Source organism: Pagrus pagrus (assembly GCF_965226575.1).
Source record: "Pagrus pagrus genome assembly, chromosome: 3".
Taxonomy (NCBI): Eukaryota; Metazoa; Chordata; class Actinopteri; order Spariformes; family Sparidae; genus Pagrus; species Pagrus pagrus.
This window is the reverse complement of record NC_140187.1, coordinates 27,917,080-27,943,220: the sequence shown is the minus strand read 5'-3', so window position 1 is coordinate 27,943,220 and position 26,141 is coordinate 27,917,080. Positions and strand designations below refer to the sequence as shown.

Sequence of the window (26,141 nt, the reverse complement as noted above, 5' to 3'; positions counted from 1 at the left end):
TTAAACCTCAATTTGTTGCTTTTATTAATGTTTTTCTTCTTCTTATTATTATTATTCTATTTCATTGCTCTTTTATCTGTTGTTTTTATTGTAAAGCACTGGAGAAATACTCCTTACTCAGTTTTTTATGGAACATTCAACCGTATCAAAAGGTCTTCATCAGCAGACGGAGATGATTTATAGGTCACCATCTATCTTGAATTCATTCATAGCACTTTTCGGACATCTCGTTCATGTTGGATTAAAGTTAAACCTCAAAGTGCTTTCTTGACCTTGGAAATGGTAGTTTGACCAAATGGTTACAACTCAAGCCTTTTAGATGAGAAGATACTATGGATAAAATCACAGCAGCAACTGCGCTCACATGTCAACACATTCATCTCCACGACAACTGGGCAAACACTGATGAGGACTACGTAATGTGGTTCAAAGCTCCAGAGAAAAGCTATTAAGTGGACTTTGTTGGGATTGTTTTACTAGCTCTCTTTAGTACACATGTTTTTGTTTTCAGCCCGCTCTGTAGCTTCTTATGAAATCACTAAAGTTGTCAAAGCTGTAAGTACATGACAGACAGACAGACATGACAGAGTGAACAGGCCAACAGTAGACAAGTAACTTAATCAAGAGTGTGGTGAGTGCAAGGGAAGTGAACAATGATGATAGTTGGGGCAATGGGACAATTGTTGTAAAGGGTCTTTCCAGAGTTTTCAGGAAGCAGCATGCTCTCAGTTTCTCTGTTATGTCTCTGTCTTACTTTCCCTCCTTCCCTCCCTCCTTAAACATGCCGCTTGGTACTGTAGCAATGGAAATCCCCGGCTTCCACAAAAACAGGGCTGTTCTCAGAGAGCAGCGCTTTGTTCCATCAGCTCCTCCCTTATGCATCTTAAGAATGTACACATACTCCCTCACCCCCACAGCATGTGCTGTGTGTCACTCATCCTCGCACAAATTAACGACAGCGTACAGTATCCTGACTGTTGGCTGGCAGCATGTGTGTGCATCTGTCATTCAGACGGAAGACAGGCAGGCCAAAACCCCAACTTCCTCTCAGCAGCAGCAAGATAAACTGCCATGATAGTCGTTATGTAACCTCAGTGTTTAGCCTGCGACTGCTCTCTGACCTGCCATAACACACCCGGACTCCCACCCAAAGGTCCCTGGGAATGAATGCAGCTGTCAGTTTCACTATTGTTTGATGGACCCCCATCATACTTCTAGTTGTGTGTCCAGTGTGTGTGTGTGTGTGTGTGTGTGTGTGTGTGTGTGTGTGTGTGTGTGTGTCCAGGGAGAGTGATGAGAGAGCAGGATAAAGCAGAGTGGCGGTTCACCCATTTGCAGAGGTTATCTCACTCTTCCTGAAATAGAAACGTGATAAAAATGCGAGCCAGGGGAAAACAAGACATGACTGGCCTGCCACCCCCGTTGTCAGACCCGATCATATCATTCACTGCATGTGTGTGTGGTGTGCGTTTCTTTCACGTGCATGTGGACTCCTTTGTCTGTGAGACCGTGGGAGGTCGAGGGGGTCAGATGGAGATGATGTCTCCCTCTTTTTCTGGTGATGTAATATGGTTCGCTGAGGACAGCGCTCAGCACGTAACCCATACATTAGCGTTATATAAGGGGCTATTTCTATGCTAGTGTGGTGGTCTGTTTGTGTGTGTGTGTGTGTGTGTGTGTGTGTGTGTGTGTGTGTGTGTGTGTGTGTGTGTGTGTGTGAGAATGTGTTTCTCAATCTCTGTCTGTGTTGTGCCAGCCCAATACAATCTTCTCATTATCTGACCAATTTGTTTAGCGAGAAATTACCATTTCCTCTTTTTTCCTCGTGCACTCTTCTGACCACATCCCTAACAATCATTTCATAAATATTGTTTTTGTCCATTCCACTTTCACTTTCCTCATCGTTCTTTTTTCTCCACTCCTCCACTGTCTGCCACTCCTATCACTAACTCTGCCAAACTGCCTCAGATAAACTCGGTTTGTCCTGGTTTATCCTCTTGCCTGCTACTGAGGGTGAAGTCAGGAGACTCGGGGCCGTTGTTCTTTTTCTTGGTCAACAGGGGGAGCTGCAGACGTTCCTCAGCAACACGCAGGGCTGTCCCAGTTTCCTTAACTTAATGCTGCACGATTCTTGGGCTCCAGCCAACTCTCAGGCAGCAGTTACATAAGAGCCAGCAATTTGCTTTACTTTTTTTTTTTTTCTCCATTTTCCTGGAATTTTAAACTCTCTGCTGATGTGTGACCTTCACTGGTAATTGGCAATAAAAGTGCAGAGGAGATGTCTTACAGGAGACAGTAGCAGTGATGCACCTTGTTGGAGTCATTACAGGGTAGACTGGGAGGGTCATGGGAAAGTTATGTATTTGCTTTGGTCGTGAGTGTGACATCATAACACCTGTTAATTATTTGAGGTCTGCCTCTGTTATAAGCAGTGTTGTACTGTCAGCAGAGTGTCCTCTTGGCTTTATCCCTCAAGACTTGTTTTGTGTAATTATGAACAGCCAATTTCCTTTATGACCTCCGAGTGAGGTGAGGTAAAGCATTTTCTCATTGTGTATGGCTGTTTTGGGATGTGGGTTAAGGCTCTTATTTATGTTGCTGTAAACAAAATGGTTGGTATGATTGTTGGCAGCCATTTGAGAACCGTGCAGCATCCCAGAGGAATATCTGTTTTTCTGGTCTGTGAGATCGTATGACCTTAACTGCCTCTGTCCTCATTGTGTTTATTTGTCTGGCACTGCCTCTGTGGATATTTTATCACAGACTCTTGGAAGCATAAGAAGTGGAACCGATGCTGTCAATTATTATCCGTTCAGCTGATGCATCTTTTTATAGGCCAAGAAAAAGTTAAAATTCAAACTGTATTAAGACGTGAGGTAAATATAGCTTCAGCTGCATGCAAAATGAATCACCGTTTTTCTGTGGAAATTAATGTGTTGACATAAGAGGGGGCTTGATAAAGGGAAATTCCTGTCCAGTTGCACTATTAATCAGCATGAACCACCATAACTACGTAACAGAGGGAGACATATGGCCGTGATAGGTTACATGTTTGTTATTTAGTTTCTCTCATTCGCTGTGAGGTCGTAGGTGTGCACTGAGCGTGTGTGTGCATCTTTTAATAAGCTTAGTCAGTTAGATGCATCGTTTACTTTCTTGAACAACAGGTATTTGAGCATTTTGTAGCTGTGAATTATGAATCGAGGGACATTATTATTATGATAAGAAACTCTTTTTTATTCATGCTCCATTATTTGGTAGCTCATTTTTATATTATCATTTTTATGATCAATTAATCTGTTTGTTTTTTTATAATCTTTAATCAGACTATATAACTAACTTGCCATTAGCAACTGGTGTTGTCATGATACTGGAATTTCTGACTTTGATGCAATACCTTGGTTCGATACCATGGGGAAACATTTTTAACATTAACATTTAGTGATGATTTTCTATTTTTTAATTTTTTTTCAATCAAAGATAAATATAGGTATATAAGTGTTAAGCACAAAGCACAAGATAGCTAACTTCGGCCCATAGTCAGAAGAGTGGGAGGATGCGGGCCGCTGGCCAGCGTTGTGTGTGTCAACGTGTTGTCGGAAACAAGAGAGAGCAAGAAAGCCTAGCTAGTATCAGTATCGATACTGTGGAAAAAGAGTTTTGAGACAGTTTCAAATATTTAGTATCGCTAGTTTGATTTTTTTTTTATCTCTTTTTTTACAATTAAAAAAATATATATATTGGTTCCCCTGAAATGCACTGAAATGGAGTTGTTTTTATAACCCATTGCAGCTCTTTACATTCAATCCAACATTTATTGTTTAAATGAGTTGTGCTTTGTCATCACATTTCTGATGAAAAAGTGTCATTTTGTGTTCCGGGAGTTAGTTATTCTTAATTATACTGTTCACTGTTATTTTGTTTGTATGACTTTGATATTTGTTGAGACACATTTTCAACTTTACGCCTCCATTGTACCACCTGCTCAGTCTCAGTTCTCACATGCTAATATGCACACTTAGATGAACGTACATATTGGCATTCAGATGAGCATGTTTTGCTTTTATTGACTCCTCTTGTAATGTACAGAGACAGGCAACAGCACTTTGCAGCAGTGAACTCCAAAATAATTAACGCACCACATTGTAGAATTGAGGCCAAAGGTCTGTAGCATGATGAAGGCAAAACAATTTGTATTTTTTATTTTTTTATGTTCTTTTTGTGCACACAGTTTCTGCTTTCTCACTGCAGTAGGTTAGCGCTGCTTATCATCCATGCTGTCCCATAAGTCTAACTCCATGAAAACACGAGACGCATCGAAATGAAATCATTTCATACCTACTGTGAACAATCCATTATCTCCAAGATCTCAGAGAGCAACATGTTTTTGTCAACCTGCTCTGCTCCTTGCTCTTAAAGTCACGCACATTTATGATGTGAAGTTGTGCATGTGACTGGGAATTTGAGCGTGCTAGAAAGCCAGTAAAGGATAGATGCATCGGTGTAAAGCAGCCTTTAGGGACAGGAAGTTTGCTAGTTAGAGGGTGCTACTCTTTGAAGCACAAGCAACATGACTAATTCAGCATCTTCAAACTTTTACTAACATCATCCTCTTATTTTCCAATCAGCTGGCACCTCCACCTGAGCCTGAAGTCCCTGCAGAGGTGTGTTTTAGACCCATATTAACACGCTGCCTGCTAATATGGGTCACTGCTGATCATATTTACTACAGTATATACCCACTCCAACCATCATACTTGTGCTCACTCTTAATCATCGCTGATCATCATCTCTTTATCTGACTAGATAAGAGTCACAACCCATCCTCACTTTGTACTTCCTCTTTTGAGGGCCCACTTGTGCACATTACTCACTCTGTGGAACTTGAATTATGCTACATATCAGCCCTTGTTTGTGCACCGCCTCCCACTTGTCCACTCATCCATTCTTCCCTCCCTTTTGCCTTTCCTTCCACTTCTTGCTTTTTGAGCAAAGTCCAATTTCCTGACCTTCTTTCAGTGGGGTGGGGGTGGAGAGGGGTGAAGTCATGGGTGAGGTGTTTTTCCATGCCAGATTGGTGCTTACAGTGTGTGTCAGTAGCTCACAGCTCCATTATGTAACCTGGACAGAGCTTTTTTTCCTTCTTTTTTCCCCTCATTCTCATGGCTTGTGTTTCTCTCCCTGCGGCATCTTGTCATACTCTTATGTAAATGATTTTGGATCTTTTGCCTCTGTGACTATGAAGTAATGAGGGGATCACTACATGACAGACTGTTTGAGATTTCCTACACTGGACTGTCAGGAGTAGGAATTGAATCTTCCTAGTTTCTATATGTTAAAGAAAGACTTTTGAACTTAAATAAGCTATGAAGTGAACTTTTTCAGATTAACATTATGTAGGTCTACGATGTTTTAGAGTGAATATCAGTCCTTCCTCGCATGAAGCCTTGCATGACTCGACCTCACATCTTCCCCGACACAACCACTTCCCTCTTAACTGCATGATCTAATTTGCAACCAATTTCCTGCATGCTAGTAAAGTGACTAATTTGCACTGTATTAACACCCTTTTTTGTTTTCTAATTTCTTTTCCAAAATATCCTTTCGGACCTTTATTTCACTGCTTTCTGCTAACTCACCTCACCTTTAAGGAGCTTGATCCCAACCAGCCGCAGAAGCAACTGGAGGATCAAAGGAGGGTAGGTACCGAGTTTGGTTTGCTGTGGTCTGGTTGGGGCGCAACTGACTGACTGGCTCACAGTCACACTGCTTCCACAGCATGGCACTAACTCCCCTGTCAGTTATATAGTATGTAACATACAGTATGAGGACATTAGCTTTGGGTGTTCATCTTTTCTTAGATGGCTGGTGACATGTTTGGCCCAGAGGGATCCTGAAGGTGACTGTGCTGCACTTATTTACACAAAACCAATCTGAGGAAATTCTCAATGTCGGCATATGTTGAGCTGGGAGAGGTTACAGTGTCACCTATGAACATTACTGACTGAGGACAAAGGGCAAAGGTCAAATAAGAAGATGCTGCGTGTTGATTCTTTCCCCCTAGTTCTTCCGTAGGGGAGTCTTATCAGGATCTGCCTCCAAGGCTATGGCGCGCTAACCTTTTCTTTTTGGTGTATTTCTTTTACTTTTATTCATGCAAAATTTCTACGCAACTGCTGTAATTTTAAGGCTTTTTACTTTACCTTAAGCTTCTCTAAAAGAACCTAAAAAGGATGAAAAACAAAGGGCAAGGCTCTCAAGTGGGGCAAATTTATTCTTTATGGTAACTTTTCACTGCTTTATATTGTGGGATTTTTGATGTGGTACTTAAAAACTATTGAAGTGTGATGAAGTAAATTCTCTCGTGCTACAGAAGTTACGCAAGTACCACAGAGTTTGGGTTCCAGCTCCTGTGTAATGGTAACTCAATAGACTTCATCTCCTAACATCCATTTTTCACTGATAGGGCGAAGCTCTGCGGCAGATCTTGGTCAATCGATACTATGGAAACATCAAAACTGGCCCAAGGAGAGATAGCCTGACAGCCTTCAGCAATGGCCCACTCAGTCCTGGAGGGCAGGGAAAATCACCTACAGGTGTGTATAACAATATAGTATCTGTGCGTTTCCTATATATGGTTATGCTTATGAAGATCAGATAAGATGTTGCTGACATGATTCACTTTGAAGCTGTGCTAGTGTTGCAACAGGCTCGACACAAAGCACAAAAAAATATCCAAATATATATAGCTGCCAGCTGCGATATGGCAGACGGATAACTTATAGCTAAAGAAAGACATGAAACTTTTCAGTTTTAGTCACACCATTCACACTTCAATGGGATTAATAAAAAAAAAAATAACTGCTAACCTAAAGGTTTGAATTATGGTTACACCAGCCACTAAACAATCTTCACAAATAGTGTTTTATAAAGCTCTAGCGTTTTTCCTGAATCCAGAATCTACTTCAGGGGAGAAGGCACAAGAAACGTTTCAAGATAAATTCTGTATAATTTGGTCGAAATGCGTGTGTAGCACTTGTACTTGGTAAACATGCCCGTTTTAAATCGATGTATGAATTTCACAGGAAATTGTTTACAGATTATGTGAAACTTCCTTTCATGTGGGAAATGTTTCTCTATGAGTTCCACTGATAACAAAGAATAGTCATTTAGTGTCCAACGTCACTGACAATTTCCATTTCACTTAGCAGTAAGCAGTAGATAGCTTTGTTGTGGGTCAACATCGCCCACCTGATCGGCAGTATACATTTTAGGCACATGTGCATTGGGTTCACAGTAACACATAAACAGAAGGCCAGACTGAGGTCCAGAAGGGCTCACTTTGGGAAATCCAAGCAGACATAGCCACCTTTAAATAATATGCCCTGCTTAACTAACCGGAGTGTGCTGCTGTCTCTTATTGTGTGTCACCACTGAGTGTTTGTTGTCTGATGTGTACACTGCTGTGGAAAGGAATTCCCCTTGAGGACAATAAAGTCTTAAGTCTACATATGTACATAAAACAGTTGTTATCACAAACTACAGCGGTGTCTCCATCCATCCATCTCTAAATCTTTGCTCAATCTAGGCTGACATTCACAAATGTGATAGATTGTTCGTAAGTGACATTTATTCATTCCAGCGAGTCGCTCCGTGTCTCTCATCACAGCTATGACTCATTGTTCATCTTTAATGCTTCAGAGCGGAGAGAAAAAATGAGATCTTATTCACAGGCATGGCCTTGTACTTCTTTAAGCCCTTGGACCTCGGCTCTGCTACTGAGCATGCTGCGGGCCGTGTTGTTGCCAGGCGACCAGAGAGCCAAGCTCCGTCTAGAATGGGATGTGTTGTTGATTCAGTGGCTCACCCAGCCAGAGATGGCTCTGATGGGTGCTGTTATCTCACCACTGCTTCTCTGGCTGGCTGCAGTCACCAGCAGCAGCAGTAGGAGTTAGAGTACCTCCATCGACTACAGACACATGTGATGTTATTACCGTGCTATGGCTGAACGGATAAAAAAGACACCTGTGGATCAGTCAGTCTGTGGATGCAGAAACTCCTTTGTTAAAATGGCATCTTATATAAACCTGATTTAAACATGATCTAAGCTCTGTATTATAACCTCTTAATCTACAATTAATATTTACACACCTCTGACGATTCTGATGGTTTTGTTTTGGAGGAAAGTTCACAGAGTACAGCTTTTGCACACCTGAGGATCGACAGGTGGACGCTGGTGGAGAAGACCAAGGGCTGACAAAATCAGGAAGAAAAAAAACTCTTGCACACTGTTCACACTTTCAAATCGTTTGATGACAATGTTTCAGTACTCAGACCTTCTTCAGGTTATCTCCAGCTTTGGAGGAAAGTGAAATAACCCTGGTGAAAATTGGTGCAGTCTATAAATTGAGTGTCCCGCAGTTGTTTTTAACAGATGCCACTGGTTGCAGCAAAGTTAGAAATGTTCAAATTCTACATTTAAGCCCTGTTTGCACAGGACTAGTATTCCCCTTTGGGGCCTCTAGTAATTTGTAATAACTGCGGAGCACATGTCCCATGTGAATCTGCCATGTCTGTAATTTGTACCATATTTAGCCAAATACAGAGGTCTTACTTACTATATGATAATGTAGATGCGGTAAAACAGACGCTGCAGTTGACATCATACAAATGAGGATATGTCAGTATATTCAAGTAAAATACAGACTTTGCTTTTCCTGTGTGAACGTGCCACACAAATACAAACTTAGGGTAGTAATTTATATTCTGCGATTAGGGCTTCAAAATCGCTTTTTGTTCCTTACACTGCTTATTTGATCAGTTGTCCTTTATACCCTCAAAAGTCTGGCCTGACAATTATTCTGCATGAATGTATCAGGCTCTGATCTCATTTTCTATTGACACTGAAGCTGTGGTAGCGGTTGCTAGGAGCAGCTAACTTCTTCACACCAATGAAAGGAATATGTTGATTAAGAGTTGTAATGTCTGTATGTGGACTTGTAACAAGCTTTACAGCAGACTTCTGTTCCGAAAAAAAAAGGCAAACGTCAAACGCTTTAAAGCCTGATGGAAACGGCTGTAACACTTTATAATAACCATCATTAATAAATAAAATATAATGCTGTAAATGGTTAATAAATGATGTGTAGTTCATATATGAATATTATTTGGATGGCCATTATAAAGTTGCAACTAATGTTTATAAACCTTTACAATCGTTTAACAAATGGTTTATAAAGATTACATTGTATGCTAATGCTGGCGATTATAAAGTGTTACCCCAAACTCTTAAATTGTATTTAATATGAATTTAATAATCAATTATAATAATAGGTTGTACTCTGTGTTCTATTATGTAACCTGACTGAAATCTAAATACATCAGCATTAATGTAAATGTTACTCATTTTCACTTCTTCTTCTGTAGTTGTCAGCTCGGGGGTCGGAGGTCGAGGGGAGCTGAGTTTGGCGGAGGTCCAGTGCCACCTGGACAAAGAAGGGGCTTCTGATCTGGTCATTGATCTCATCATGAACGCTACCAGTGACCGGATCTTCCAGGAGAGCATATTGTTGGCCATCGCACTGCTGGAGGGTGGAAACACGGTCATCCAGGTAAGTCGGGTTTACTGGGTTCAAGAGTACACAGTGCACAAACGGTGCGGAGGAGGATGAGTGTGAAGTGTTAATGAGGTCCAACACTGACACTGCTTGCCTGCAATTAAGTAGGACACCTAACAGCATTCCCTTCAGAGAGGCATGAGCAGAATCTCAACAAGGAGATGTTATCTCAGGGGTTCAAGCTACGGTGTGAAGACTTTGACTTACTGCCCTGGAGCTCCGTTCTGTCAATAAGAAAAAAATGATCAGTTGTCAGTGTAGCAACCTTGGCACATTTTGAAATCTGGACTTAACAGTCGGGTGCAGGAAGCATCCTGACATGTTTGAACTTATCGACGTTTTGAGTTATGAAAAAAAGGAAAGTGAAGGACGGGAGAAGGGGAAGTCAGAAAGGAAAAGGAACAGTAGTCTGCTGGGAGAGGTCAACACTGTGTAGCCAAACACGTCATCACCTCCCCACAGCCAGCCAGGGGTTGCTAGGGCAACACTGACTCTTTGCGAACCTCACAGCAAGCAGGTTGAGAGGAGAGAGAGCTGTTGTGTTTGCACCTGCATTATTTCAGTTTTGCAGGGTGTGTGTATGCGTGTGTCTGTGTCTGCATGCATGAACTTTGTATATGCGTGTGTTTGTGACCAAATGTGTGAGTATGCACTGCTTGTAAGCCGTCTATCAGTGTATTCTGGTTTTGAGGTTTGTGTATTTGTGTTCTTGTGTGTTCTCTTGCATAAACCGGTCTGTTGCATAACAGACTTGTATTTGCATAATGTTGTTACTACTGTCGGTAATCTTTGGGAATCTTATGATGCATTTGAATCCGGTTCTTGACTGTGTTATAAACGTTGTTGTTAGCGTTTTGTCACCAGCACTGGAGGACAGCCTGTCCCCTGCGACGTTAGCAACAGGGCAAGCCATTGTTATCCGAACTGCTGCACAGGTGCAGGTCAAGATGAATCGAGTCATCTTCATTAATCGTTCAGATTTAGCTGAAAGTTTATGTACTGCCGTGTTTAGCTTAGTTTGGTTTATTTATTTGACATGGACATAACAGGAACATTGGTGCTGCAGCATGCAATCATGCACAAGCGCCAGATGCACTTAGTGTCTATAGCAAGATGCTAATTTACAACACCTGCCCACGAGAGGGTTTTTTAAAAGTTAAACATAGAAAGACGAATACAGAACTATATAGGAACAGATATATCTGTGCAGGTGTGTTAGGTGTGATAACAGTGCTTCTCTTTCAGAAAGTGCTACAGTTTGAGTTGTTCTCATTTGTTTGTTCGTTAGCAGTGCAGTTCGATGTATAATGTCACATCTTTTGGACTGTTACGGAAAAGTCTGACCCTAGTCCTTCACAAAGAAATCCACAGTCCAGCAGCATTAAACAACTTAAACAAATCATCCACAGGCTAGACAGGGAAGGTCACATTACAATCCACTCACATATGGCCAATAAAAAAGTGATTAATACTTGTAAATTAGTAAAACTTGTTGCATAGAGCCCCTTTAATTAACACAACATATATGCACATATAACATACATATAACATATAACAACAAATTTGATTTGGGAATCAATCCAGAGTGTAAGAATTGCAATCCCTCTGTGAATCCCCACCCCTAGTCATTACCTGATAACGCCTGTCCTCGTACACAAAGACACTCACATGACTCCTGTTGCATAAGCTGCTGCATGGGCGAATGACGCCCGGAGCCCTGGGCCTCCTAACATTCCAGCCGGACTCTTAACTGGGTCGTGACTTGACGGGGGAAAAGAGGGCAGTAAAAGGTACAAGTTCTCCAGAGAGCTAGCAGATCCCAGTGTCTCTCTGGTGCTACCTGAGGTAAAGCTCCCTATGGCCTCCCTTAGGACAGATCAGTTCATCTGACTTATTGACTTTTTGGCTGTTATTTCATGTGCTGATTGACCTGTTTTTAAGGTCAAGGCATGAAGAGGAAGCTTAGTGTCCTCGAAGTAACCTGTGGCATACATTTTGAACTGGCTGTGCAACATTTTTGTTTTGTCTACATGAGGCCAATGTATATATTTGCAGTTATTTGTCTGGTTTGAGTCACAGTTTTGAATGTAAGTGTTTCACACATTCAAGTATCAGAGAGTACTTAGGGTGTGAATTAAAGCCTGAATTTCTACCTCTGTATCCCTCTATAATACAGTGTTTTTTCTACTTTGGCTTTGCTGATAGAAATGAACCTCAAAGTGAACTTTTTAAGCACAGCAGTTTTTTTGGCTTAAACAAGGAGAAGACACAATCACAAAGAAGCTTCTTGTTTCAAATCGAAGTTAGGTGTTTTTCTCTTTCAGCATGGTGCTGAGACAAGCGAGCTTTGTTGAAGGATCATGTATGGTTCAGAGTGAATTTACAACATATCAGCAGATGCACCACATTACCCTGTCTTACATAACGATGGCTTGCCTGCCCCCTTTTCAAGACAGAAGGGTTTTTGTTGTCTAAATGAAAAGCAGGACAAAAACATGCCCAGAGATTTCTCCAAGCAGTCTGTTTGTTTGTTTTTGAGGTAATTCAGGGTCGTAGCCTAGCCAACCAAATTTCTGGGAAAAAGGAAGAAGCAAGTATAAGCCGAGAGAGAAATGGAGAGATGTTAGTTGGCTTTATTCAGGGCTGGACTTGATATGGCAGAAGTCTGGATATCTCGGCCCAGCGTCAGAGCTGCAATGCTTTGTCGATTAGTTGTCATTCACTATTCAAATAATCTCCAACAGTTTTGAAAATCGATTAATCGGTTTGAGTATTTTTTTGTAAGAAAGAAAAGTCAAAATTCTGTGATTCCAGCTCTGAATATTTTCTTGTTTCTTTACTCCTCTATGACAATAAACTGTATATCTTTGAGCTGTCAACAAAACGTCAGACAAGTCAGACATTTGAGGATGTCATCTACAGCTTCGGGAAACGCTTATCAACATTTTCTAACTTTATAAACCGAAATACTAATCAAAGGAAATAATCAACAAAATTATCAACAGTTAGTGAGTTGCATTCTAACCAGCACGCTAATTAATGAGTCATGAGAACCTGTCTAGCCCTGCAGATGTGTGATAAGTTTGTACAGAAATAATCAGACTCTGATGTCACTGATACACTTAGTCAATACACAATCACTAGAAATACTGTTGATGCAATCTCAATACTTACTCTAAACTTGTAATTCCTTATCTTGGCATCATCCCCTACACTGAAAAAAAATATTTGTTGGTTGCTTAACACAAATTAACTCAAATGCGGGATTCTTTGGAAGTGCACAGCTGTGACCAGTGTGAACCAGGACCTCATACCAGCAGTTTGTATTAAATACTTGAGCAGTCACGTTGTAGCAACCCTCACATAGTTGAAATACAAAAAGAAACACCAAGAACCCAAGTAAAGGAAGTGGGTTTTGTCACATGGTTTTAATAGAATTTAATGCACAGACTTAATGGGAAATTTTAATGGCACACAGTGCTTATACAATGGTGCACACACAACATGTCAAACATACCTACATAACTTTCCATTAATAGCATCAAGACAACATGATGTTTGACACGTGTGCTCACACCCTTCAGGTTGCTGTCCAATACCCTGACACTGCTAGTGTAATTTAAGCAGACATGTAGCCCACGTACTGTATCACAGCATCAAGCTACACTCCTGCATACTCATCTGTGCACCTCATTAACACATGAACACACTCCTGGATATACTTAGAGGCTCGAAAGCTCATTCCAAAAACAGCCCTTGCAGAGAGAGAGAGAGAGAGAGAGAGAGTATGAGTGTTATGTAAGAAAAGAAGTGGAGACGCTCTGCTCCTCCCAGCCCTCCATCCATCTACCCGATGCTGCCTTCGTGACCTCAGATCTGTCACAGGAGCAAACAGGTGCTGCCACTCTTACTCAACAGGCTTGTTGTGACACGCCGCTGCCCTCAGCCCTTCCAACTGAAAATGATTCACTCCCCCCTCCCCACCTCCTCTCGCTTCAAGTTCATTTTACAGCTACCTCGTGGAAAGCTTTAAAAAGCTTCTGTAAAGTGAGTTTCCAGGCATCAGTGTCATCAACATACCAGCTCTCTTCTAACCACAGAGTGGGCAGGGGATTCTCCTTTTAAAGTCTAGTTTATAGATGTTTCATTATTTTAGTCCTGCCTTGTGCAGCTTTTTAGTTTGATCAGTGTATTTTGTTGATGTCACTGGATACATTTTGCCTGGCTCGTTTCCAGTGCAGAATCCTGAGATCTCACGCTCATGTGCATTTCTTTTTCACCTCAACCTCCTGTCTGGCAGTCTTGTTGTAGCTCCCAAGAGCACATCTCTGTGGTTACCAGCAGGGCGTGGCGGAGTACGCCACCGAAGCCCTCAAATAAGCACAGAGATAGCTTTGTCACTCACAAAGGTGTCAGGCTGGAAAGGCGGGAGAAGGATAAAAAGAAAGGAAGAGCTGGTGGTGTAAACAGGCCTTACATAACCGGCCCGTGTTGATGCCAGGAGCCGCGGTGGCAGCTGACAGGGAAGGGAGAGAAAAGTGGGAGTGCAGAATAATCAGAGAGGAGGCCCCGCTGTGCCGCCATGTTGAATCTGTAGGATAGGAGAGTGAATCATGAGTCTACCTGAACCTGCTGTGCTGAACATGACTGACAACCACAGGATCAGCAGAGCTCCCAGGTGGCTTAATGGCCCTGTAGTGGGACACGTGAAGGGCTAAACTGCTTCAGGGGGAGAAGCTGAGGCTGAGGCTGATTGGCTGACTGACCATTTTCTTCAAAGAATGACTCAGCAGGGAGAAGTGGAAGCTAAATTTTGTTCAGATTGTTCTGGTTTGTTCTGTGTTCCATGTTTTGAAGTCATAGAACAAAACCAAGTAAATTGCTTGTAATCCGTGTTCTCATGATTCATGGATATGCCAAAAGCCTGATCATCATGTCAATCATAGAGCTTGATATGTCTTTTTTCAGTCCCTTACTGTGAGAGATAAAATAATTTTTTTCATTAAATAAAAGAAGTCAAACTTTTAAACAGTTAAATGTTTGTTTGTTTGTTTGTTTGTTTTTTACAGAATTATTACTTAAAAGTTTTAGTATTTAACAATTTTTGATACTCATAACATTTTGATTGTTACAAAACAGTAGAGGCCAGCCAATACAGGATTTCTGGGGTCGATACCAATATTGGGAAGTAAAAAAAAAAAAAACATTTACACAGAATATAAACATAAACATGCATGTTTTGCAATTATCTCTCAAAATAGATATGAACGTAATGCATATGATTCATTAAGATTACCCAGATTATGTTCCTTACAAAAAAAGTTTTCATATCGGCACATATCAGACAACATTTCACCAATACCGATATATCTGTGATAAGCCAACTGATATATTGGTCAGGCTCTACCAAAAAGTACTGGGGTTTTAAACACAGCCCTAGTTAAACTGATTCTGCAGGCAGAGCAAAGAGACGGGTTGCTCTGATACCAATAACAATATCCGAAATGTCTCTGATGCTGCCTAAAATGCTGGAATTGGTATCAGCGGGTGCACAAGCCGAAGCACCGTTCCAGTACCACATAATTTATTTGTTACACCTACGATACACCTGCAATCAACTGGCAGGTTGCTTTACTGCACAAGTAGCCAATATCCATAAAAATCGATAACATAACATCCATACATGGTTAGTATTGTACAGCTGTTAAAAACAATATTAATTTACTGTATATATGTATTTTAGCGCACATCAGATCAGGATTAGGTTTTGGTTGAAAGGTATCTGAATCAGTATTTGAGAGGGGAAAAAAATGGTATCAGTACATCTCTAGCAAAGAGCAACGGTTTTTGCATATTATTTTCATTTTGCCTTCGGCATGTTTGACAGACAAGCGTTGACAAAACGATTCCCTTTGCAACAGTGAAGAAAAACAATCTTTTATGGCCATAGTCATGAGGTCTTCTTAATATGGTAATCTTGTAAGGTTGCTGTCCTGGAGCTGTTGTCTGGAGAAGTCGGTCTGCTTGCATAAGTCTTCTGCTGACTCTTAATCAGATCATTATCAATGAATGGCTCTATATTGTCAACAACATGATGTTAACAGCTTGAAAAACAAGCAAGAAGACACTGTTGCATAAAGGAGAGGAGGAAAACAAGTCAGATTTGCTAAATGCATTAAGTGTTCTGCATCCTTCAGGACTTGAGTCAGGTGACTCTGCAGATATTCTCACTAAGTAGGTTTCTTATTTTCAAAGAGCTTTGATGCAGACACGTCGCGTCAGTGCCGTGCACGGCACTTGCATGGAAGCTCACGGTTTGCATGTCTCTCCCTTCCTTCAGAATCTTAATGTTGAGCTAGACCTGGAGAGAGTATTGTGTAACAGGCTTTCAGAACTGCCTCAGAATCTATGTATGTGATAACTCCTGCTTGCATCGAGAGGATGCACACACACACACTATCGGACCCTTCCTCCTCTCTCTCACACCACCCGCTCACTTCGTGCCGTTCTGGCACTGAAATGTAGGCCAGGGTTTTCCTCTCTGCCTCTCTCCAAAGCTCACCCTCAGTGGGCTGATGTAACAGTGTTAGTGCTGAGGCGCCGTGTGCCCTCACTGTAACCACTCAGCTGATTACAGGTCTTATGTAAGGAGGGATTGTGGGGAGGAAAATGGGACAGAACATATGAGCCTGTTGCAGAAAAACAACAGCTCCGTGCACACAGGGCTTTACACAAGACAGCCCTTTGTGTAGTAGAGCTATAGGCAGAACATTTCCTTCCTCACCTTGACTTCACAAACTGCTTACTCATGCTGAATCAGACTCTTACTGTTGTGTGGTTGTGAAGCTCATACGTTTGTGGTCAAGTGCAGTCACACAAATTTGGTTTTTATCGCAAGGCAAGTGAGGCCATTCCATGAACATGTTTCTACAGCTGTGTGTTTACTGTACGCGCAAATGTGTTGTGTTGGCACGCCTTTGTTTATGTGTGTGCACAGGCACGCTTGTAAAGTTGGTGCATTTACAGTACTGTGTCTGCAGCAGGGTGTGTAGCTGTGCATGTGTTTGTTGCTGCATGTCAATCCCACTCTTGTCTTTGTTTTCACCGTGGCTAGCCTGTTTGTAAGTGTTAATGCCCAACATAGTCCTCAGGGTGCCAGAAGCGTGTTATGCCCAGGGAGCAAAGAGCAGATGGTGTAAAATCAGGTGAGCATGGTGCGGCCTTGCAGCATGTTTTCCTGGCACTGTGAGAGGAGGCTTATGTAACTGCTTCTAACCGAACAACTGCCTCTCAGCACAGTGTAGAAACTATAAGAGGGACAACAAGACCTTGATAAGAAATGGAGGGAAAAAACTAAGTTAAAAAAATAAAGTCCCCTGACCTTGTAGATGTTCTTCTCTGATCAGGGTAAAATGAAAAGAAACATGCTACTGGTAACATGTTGTTGAAAGTCAACGACCTTGAATCAGTATGTTGGCATAACAGTAGTTCCTAAACAAAAAGTCAGAGAGCAGAAAGTGGTGTGTAAACTCATCCGTCTGGAGCAAAACCCAGAAGTGTAAGCATGATCCAGAAATAGCACCCGCCACTTTGCAAAATGCGGGTAAAAAATTACAGTGGCAAATAAAATAAATGGGTGACGTGCTGCAATGTGGGCGGTGCATGGTTTTGGAAAGAAGTCAGTTTTGAAACAGTAATGCAGCAAGTTGGGAACAAACAATATTATATTACAGCTAAACAGTCCACTAAAATGTGTGATATGTCCATCCATTATCTGGAACCGATCCCAGCCGACATTGGGTGAGCAGCGGGGTACACCCGGGATAGATCGCCATTTATTCACAGGGCTGACATATAGAGACAAACAACAATCACACCCATATCACACCTACAGGCAATGTAAAATGAATAATTTAATAATTGAATCACCTGATTATAGTCTCCATTAGCCAATTGATTGATTGTTTGGTTGGTTTGCAAAACTTCCCAAAGATAGTAAGAAATGCCATCACAATTACCCTGAGTGCAAAGAGACACCTTCACAGTGCTTATTTTGTCCAACCAACAGTTTGAACTTCAAAATTCTTCAAACTGTGAAGATGGAGCCTTGAAATGTCATTGCATGAAAAATTACAATTATTAAAATAGTTGATACCCTGCAGTAACATTGCCCCCCAGCAAACTGGTTGGTACAAAGGAAACACTGTATCCATGTACACCCTATCTTATAATGTTTTATGGCCCATGGACAAATATTTGTCCTGGTAATTCTTTTTTGGCAGAAAAAACAAAAATGTCATATTTTGGCCCTAAGCGTAAGACACATTTAAAAATGTCAGACGATGAAGTCTTTATTACATGCATTGTCCTCTTCTTTTTTTGTTTTACTCCAGCGGTCATTCTACAATCGTTTGACGGGGGACAACAAGTCGGAAAAATTCTTCAAGGTGTTTTATGAGCGAATGAAGCTGGCTCAGCAGGAGATTAAAGCCACTGTGACTGTCAATACTAGTGACCTGGGCAGCAAGAAGAAGGATGAGGAGCCGCCAGACAAAGACACACCAGCACGCAAGAAAGGTGAGGAGTCCGGCGTTGAGGAACATGTTAGATCATATTCTTAAAGGAATCACACACATGGGACCATCGGAGTGGCAAAAAAATCTATCTTCTGTACACAGTCTGTTTAAATAGTCTCCAAATGCCCCATTGATTGGTCTTAAAGTCATAATGTTCTTTATGTTTTTTTAACTTAAGACATGTTAATAAAACCTAATATTATTTCCATGAAAAAAGGACTATATATGTTAATAATGAAACAATCAGTACATCAATACCTGACCTGTGTGTTTATATTCAATGGTCTGTCTTTGACTGACGCTCCTGTACCTGTGATTAGTCAAAGATGTGCCTGTGGTAGCCGTGGTGACAGAGGAGGTGAAGGAGCAGCTAGTCGAGGCCTCTGCTGTAACCAAGAAGGCCTTCACGACCTACCGCCGCGAGGCCGAAGCCGAAGAGCACCAGGCAGCCGCTGACGGCACCCCCGTCCCGACCCCTGATAAGAGTCAGGATGAAGGCGAGATGAGCGTCATAATCACCATCATGCAGCCCATCTTGCGCCTCATGCAGCTGCTCTGTGAGAACCACAACAGAGATCTGCAGGTCAGCCATTAAATCAGCCTCTTCTCGCTGTAGTGTTTTGAATTTGCGTAAACCGCACCGCCCCTGTCGCCTTAGCCCACGGCATGCAAACATTTCCTGACCTGTGTTCTGACTTTCTATCACCACACTGGCTTATAAAGAAATGAAACCATGTAGAAAATAGGCACCATTTGCAGAACTTCCTGATGCAGCTGTTTCCATATCTTGTATGTCTTGGTCTGGTTTCACTATGAGGAGAGTGTTGTTGTTTAGTAATGGCTCGCTCCAGCAGCCCAGACACAAGACTTCCTTCTTGCACTGATTCTGTTTACACCCCAGACCAGGGCAGGCCTTCATTAAATAATAGTTGGCTCTGTGCTGAATCGCTCTGTCTCGTCCATCCTGACCCAGCGTGGGTGTGAGATATTGATTTACTGCGAGCCATGCAGCACAGATTCAATGATCAATTCATTGAAATGTTTCTGTTCCTTCCAAAGACATGGAGTCATTGTCTGGCCGGTGTATACGCTTACGTAAGAAGACTAAAGTAGATGGAGGCTCACAGCTCTCAAATTGATTTATTTATTTCTCACTCACTCACTCACAAAATGTCTTTAGGTTTCCTGAGTAGAAACTTAAAGGAGTGCTTCTGGTACCAACCATCTCCTCAGACCATGACTTATCGCCTTAGCCCCTAACAATCTGAAATGTAAATGTCATTTATCTTCACATTGTTTATATCCGTGAAATCTGTACAATCTAAGCTGAAAGGTTGCAATGAAAATTGTGTCTTAATAAAAAAAAAATGCTTTTTTTTTCATCAAATTGTACTAAATAAACACAAAAATCTTGATTCAAAACAATTATGAATCTAGAAACATTAACTAAACATTTCTTAACACTTCATAAGTGATTTAAACAATTTAAATGTTTTAGTTTTTGAGATATTTGCAATTTTATGAGCAGATTATGGATTGTGGATTTATATACAGAAGGGTGAATACTGTTTGAGAAGTGATTGTCTTGACAAAAAATATATATCACACTGCCAAGATCCATATAATAGCATAAGTCCTGAGAAAGAAGGATAAGCCCATTAGTGTATATTTTATCTCCATCCATCTCCAGAACTTTCTGCGCAACCAGAATAACAAGAACAACTATAATCTGGTGTGTGAGACGCTTCAGTTCCTGGACTGTATCTGTGGCAGCACCACAGGAGGACTGGGTCTGTTGGGACTCTACATCAATGAAAAGAACGTAGGACTCATCAACCAGACTGTGGAGAGCCTGACTGAGTACTGCCAAGGTCCCTGCCATGAGAACCAGGTGAGATACGAACACACAGAACATGTGTGAGTGTGCAAGCTCACACTTCAACAGTTTTCAGCAGTGTATTTAGTCTGCAGTTTGTCTGTGTAGTCATTTTCCTAACTGCATACAGCCTCTTTCACTTGGATGTTAATATGCGGTTTCCTTTGAGCACTTTATCAAATTATCCTCAGCTTACATCACACTGACCTTTTCATTTTAGTAATTGTACTGGTGGTTTTGTGTGGGTAGCACTGCAATTAGTCCTGAGCATTTGTCTTTTCATGACCGACACTTGGCTGCCACACTGAAGCCATGCAGTCACTCATCTTTGTTCAACAATGAAACACCAGCCTAGACTGGGCAGCATGCCTGTATTTGTTCTTTGGTATGGATTAGCATTGCTTAGTCTCCTCACATGATGGTGGCACTCTCTGTTCAAGCCGCTCTGGGGTTGTTTTATGCGGAGTGTGAAACAGGCATGACTAAACAAGAAACTGGCTAAATGCAGTCGCTGTTTGAACTGTTTTCAGTTCCTTCAAACAGTGCTAAAAGGACGACTGCCAGACTAAACAAAGCTCTGTGTTCAGATCTACTGAGACGGGAAAGGGAGGGACAAGTGCTAGAATTATTTTTGTTTGTGTGGTATTAAGTGTTGTCGTTAAATGATGTCAAGAGACTTGTTTTAAACCGTTTGGCTGCCACAAGCCATTGTTTTGCTTTGAGGTGTGGCACACATTGGGTGAAATAAAATGTCATTTGTGAGAACAAAGCCAATACTCCTGAAACTTTACCAAGAGTTATGACATGTACCCAACCTCAGTGGTAAACTTAAGGGAATTTGATCGATATGGTGCACCACAGAGGAAAAAGAAAACAACTCGCACCGAAAAACACACTGCTATCCAGACTGCAATTTGATTTTTTTTTTAAGGCCCGCCAACATGACTTGAATCATTGGTTGTTGAAAAAACAATTCTTGATGGCACAATTTTTGTCAAATTTGTCATGCATCATTTGGGACTTTGATGACGGGTTCACCGATGAATACCGCAATCTGGTGCTAGTATCTCTGTCATGACTTTAGTTCATCAAAATCAATTTCGTTAAACTAAAGTGGTAATTTTGCGGTAGTGGTAGTTGTGGTAAGTTTTACCTTCCTGGTTCGTTTTATGACATTATGATTTAGCATCATTGCTACCGCTAGCAGCCTCGCTGCAGTCCAAAGCAAAAAAAAACCAGTAAGAATCCCAATTTGACCCAGAAAACCTCGATCTCAGTGCTATGAATAAAACACACAACACCGGAGCTCTTCCATCAAATAAATGCCCTTCCAGTCACTCTGGTTTTAATTCTCTATAAGTTTCTATATTTGCCTTCTTTGCCCCTCCATCAAGGGGGTTCTTCCTCTTTTGCAGGATGGAGTTTACACAATTGTCTCGGTTATTCCACCATTTCCCTGGCATAACTACCGAAAGCTATCTTATAGCTAGCTTATAATGATAAGTTTAAGAAAAAACACAAATCAGTTATAATTTGTGTTTGAAATCTGATCATAAGTGGCCTGCTGTACTGCTGCGTTTACTGAGGATGTCAACAAAACTCCAGCAGCATCAGCTAACATAATTATATTGTATTGTTGATAGTTTACATAAAACTTCCTGTCACTCTGGACTCTCCCTTCAATCATAATGCTGCTTCTGAATAAAACTAGTAACTACTGTTCCTGTCCATACTTCCATTCACTTTTGTTATTTGCTCCTCAGAACTGCATTGCCACTCATGAATGCAATGGCATTGACATCATCATCGCTCTCATTCTCAATGACATCAACCCTCTGGGCAAGAAGAGGATGGATCTGGTGCTGGAACTCAAAGTGAGTGATTATAGGTTGGTTCAGTGGTTTCAAAGAGGAAACAACGCTTCAACACTGTTAGTGTTACATAACAGGCATATTTGTTTTGCTGTTTGATGTTGTATTTTTCTTAATCCTGTGGAAAAGTGTCCTCCATGTACACATGACATCACACTGAGACAATGTTAAAAGTCCCAGAGATTTAGATGCTTAAATTAGTGAGAGTTTTAAAACATCAGACCTCAAACATGACATGCAAAGTGAGAAATGAATCATTGAATTGCAGAGTTACTGTACAAATTACAGCAGTGACAGTAGCTCTAAAACCAAAGTGCACTGCAGTGTAGTGATAGTGATCACAGCAACACCCCAATGTTATGAACTACTTGGATAGCTCAAGTCAAGACACATCATTCTCTAGAGATTATCAAGTCAAATTCTGTCTTGAATTAAGGATGCCAAATATGTTATTACATCATCTCATGATAAAGTGCTTCAACGTGAATTTAATTACAGTGACACATGGCAAAGTGAGAATATTTACAGATAGATGTCACAGTCTGAGATGCTGAACACCAGGTAGCGAAAATGAACCTGAGTTGATTCTGTTGGCGCTGTTATCTGTACTCTCATCTTTTCTCAGAATAATGCCTCCAAGCTTCTTCTTGCAATTATGGAGAGTCGCCATGACAGTGAGAACGCTGAGAGGATACTGTACAACATGAGGCCTAAAGAGCTGGTGAGTATGACTTCACACGTATCATCACACGGTGCCACTGTAAGTGGATGTTATCTGACGATCAAAATTCTTGCAGGTGGAAGTGATCAAAAAGGCCTACATGCAGGGTGAGATAGAGGTGGAGGAGCCTCCAGAGGGTGAGGATGGAGAGGAGGAGCACTCTGCATCGCCACGCAATGTTGGACATAATATCTACATCTTGGCACATCAAGTAAGCCACCAGCTATCTGTAGAATCAGCATGTAGACAGGCACACCCATGAAGTGAATGAGTGAATGCTGGTCGTAATATAGCGCATAGCCAGTAAAAAAATAAATGGCCAAACTGTTACTGTATGTCTGTGTCATTTCCTGTGGTTGTTACAGACATGTGATACCTGCCGTCCTACACTCATCTCCTCTTTTTCAGCCCTCGGGCTGTGTACGGCTCAACAGCAGAGTGTCTGTTCAAACTATGATTTAGCTTAACAACAACAATTATAGTTACGCAATGCCCACTGTCAGTCCACACCCTGCAGCCTTGTGGCTGAATGGATGGAACATTTTTCATTCAAAGAATACAGAGCATGTACTGTGGCTCAGCATTGCAGCACAACATGTGTACACTTTAAAGGCAAACCTTTCTGATAAAAATAGAAACAGTTTCTGTATTGATTCTGTCATTGATCAGTTTATCGTTGATCTGATGGTGTTTGTTGCCATTTCAGTTAGCGCGTCACAACAAGGAACTGCAGGCTATGTTGAAGCCAGGGGGGACATATGGAGAGGGCGACGAGGCCCTGGAGTTCTACGCCAAACACACAGCTCAGATTGAGGTCAGTTAATGTGTCCATGTGCCATTTTGTATCTGCAACTGTCATTGTTATATTTTATACTTAACTATTGCAGTTGAACACTCCCATGATTTCTATGTTGTCTGCCCACTGTTTTTACAGCTATTATAAGATGTCTGTTTTAGCTACAGAGGCTTGCAACATGCTTTGGCATCACAACTGACTTTAGGCATGTGATGGTGTTTTTCTTGGCCTGCTTTCAGCCTTTTCGAGTACACTGAAAGAATGACAAGCACCTTTGGCATGTTGGCACGTTTCCCCATGTGCGCCCAACGATAAGAAGGAATGCTGATTGTGAACAATGTTCTGAACTTAAGTTGGTTTAGTCTATCAAACACTATTGTAACCAAACCACCCTTTTATTTGTATTAAAAAGTACAGTTTGTGACCATTTTAAATGGCAGGGTTCAAGATTTATTTGCCCATCACAGTAACGGAGAGTGTGGTTGTGTCCAGATTGTACGACTGGATCGCACCATGGAGCAGATAGTGTTTCCTGTGCCCAACATCTGCGAGTTCCTCACCCAAGAGTCCAAGCTGCGTGTGTACTATACCACAGAGCGGGATGAGCAAGGCAGCAAGATCAATGACTTCTTCCTGCGCTCTGAAGACCTCTTCAATGAAATGAACTGGCAGAAGAAGCTGCGAGGTACTCAAGAGGCTACTGGTAACACGAACACCGTTCCCTGTGCGTTTTTCTCCTCAACTCTTTTATTTATCTTACTGTATCCTGGTTTACACTCTGTCTTCTTGCCATCCCTCCAGGCCCCTGAGAAACCTCCCCCCTAAAGCCCCTTTCACACATACATATACTCCATGAAGGTTATGTTACTTCAATATGTGTTATCATGTGTGAGCAGGAAATGGAGACATAATATCCCTGCACGTGACTCTGGCAATCCGTCAAGTCGTAACATTTTCCAACGCTTCCTATTCACCTCTTATGCAAACCAAAAGCCATAACATGCTTCACAATAGAGGAAAAAAATGCCTGGACCGCCAAAAAAAGCTTCTTTCTGATGTAACAGTGGAGAAGTCTATATTAAAAGTGGTAGGGCAGGAAATATAAAGCATTGTACTTCTCCTTTGAGTGTTTCTTCGGCGTCTGACACTGAAATTGACAGCCAGCTGTGATAAAAACCCCACAGCAATAAGGGGAACCACAGCCACACATTAACTGGAACTCCAGGATCTCCATATATGGCAACGCAAACATAAAGTGTAATCATACGCACAGATGTTAGACCATCAGGTCCAGCCTGTAACTTGAAGTTTCAGTTGTGCCAACCACAAAACTCTCACATTTTGTTCTCAGCAGTTGAGTAAAACAGCACTGAAAGATCAAAATCATCACATAATCACACTGAGTAAAACTTTTGTCTGATTCAAATAAGAATAAAAAAAAACATTTTGGGCGATTGGACACAATCTGTGCTGCCTGTAGTTGCCAATCAGTACATAAGTAGTCAAATTATTCACTTGTAAAATCACCTTTAAAATCTTTTAGCCAGCCTTTGTCAGACTACTCCACATGCATTGCTGTCATCCTCGTCAAGTAGAAAACAAATCAATTCCATCTGTAATGGTCAAACTAAATAAATTGTCACCAAAGTCCAGCAATGTTGCAGATTCCATGTGTGAAGGGGCTCTACTCTTAACTCTGAACCCTGGAGGGATGGAAGTGGGGAAAGCATGTAAACCCTGTTAAGCAAGTTATCAACGTATTTAAATTACAATACAAGTTAATATAAGATGGTTTAACACAGTATGTTCTATAAAGATGTAAACTGATGTTTTTCAGCCAGGAGAGAGTGATGTCAGCTCTGTGAGTGTGATGTTGTGGGTGATAAAAATGACAGTTAAACCCTTTTTTCACATTGCGAGCCCATTCACAAAATTTTTTACTTTTTTTTTTTTTACACATGGTTCCTGTATTCTTTTCGCCCATATTTAGTGTAAGGAGATTAGTGTGTCAGGTTACTGAATTTGGCTTTCTGGAAACAGAGTAGACAAGTAGGATTTCAATCAGTAAGCTGGGATTCATGTGTATCAGCCTCGACAAATTTCTCTACTTTGGTCTCGTGCTACCGTGAAAAGTAAATTTGGATCTTAAACTGAATTTTACAGCGTGAAAGATTGATCAACTGGTGTTTGAGAGGCCACACAAGTGTAGAATGTTGATTTTTCTGGGAAAAACTGTGACAGCTGTTCTGAGTCTTTAATTTAAGTTACTTTATGGTACTCCTGCTTTAGTATAAACAAAAATAGGACAGTCAACAGTGAGCAGGGACAGGATAGTGGGCTGAGAAATGACATGTGAGGAAGATTGTTGGCTGGATGCCAACTGAGTTAGCAGGACGCTTCAAGTCTGTCTCATCTTAATCGGATTACTGGTTCGACCTGTTGACCCTGTCACTTTGAGGTCATGCTCAGTCGCATATTCTTTACTTCTGACATGGCACAACCTTGCTGAGAAAAATCAAGGCAGTGTAGTGGACACAGGACAGCCATCGAATCAGTTGAAAATATAGTGAGTGAAACTTTCAAGAGGAGTCTCACAGCCCTCATGTTAAACTGAAGATTGTTTTTCCACAGTTGAGCATACCTGAACACCACTTTGAATTTGTCCTTCAGCAGGGCAGGTCCCT

The 26,141-nt window shown here is 41.4% G+C and overlaps 1 protein-coding gene across 4 annotated transcripts in view; it reads left to right on the top strand.

Annotated features, from left to right (window-relative positions):
• The window catches only part of itpr1b (inositol 1,4,5-trisphosphate receptor, type 1b), a 91,131-nt gene that overhangs the window by 43,057 nt on the left and 21,933 nt on the right, over positions 1–26,141 (top strand). For 3 of the 4 annotated variants that reach the window (XM_084348054.1, XM_084348055.1, XM_084348053.1), the window contains 12 exons: positions 4,629–4,664; positions 5,652–5,699; positions 6,467–6,596; positions 9,427–9,611; positions 18,011–18,194; positions 18,514–18,776; positions 19,884–20,084; positions 21,833–21,943; positions 22,566–22,661; positions 22,738–22,872; positions 23,368–23,475; positions 23,950–24,181. In XM_084348054.1, the coding sequence (XP_084204180.1) occupies positions 4,629–4,664; positions 5,652–5,699; positions 6,467–6,596; positions 9,427–9,611; positions 18,011–18,194; positions 18,514–18,776; positions 19,884–20,084; positions 21,833–21,943; positions 22,566–22,661; positions 22,738–22,872; positions 23,368–23,475; positions 23,950–24,181 (1,729 nt within the window). The remainder of the gene's footprint in view (positions 1–4,628; positions 4,665–5,651; positions 5,700–6,466; positions 6,597–9,426; positions 9,612–18,010; positions 18,195–18,513; positions 18,777–19,883; positions 20,085–21,832; positions 21,944–22,565; positions 22,662–22,737; positions 22,873–23,367; positions 23,476–23,949; positions 24,182–26,141) is intronic. The other variant, XM_084348056.1, reaches the window with a different exon arrangement.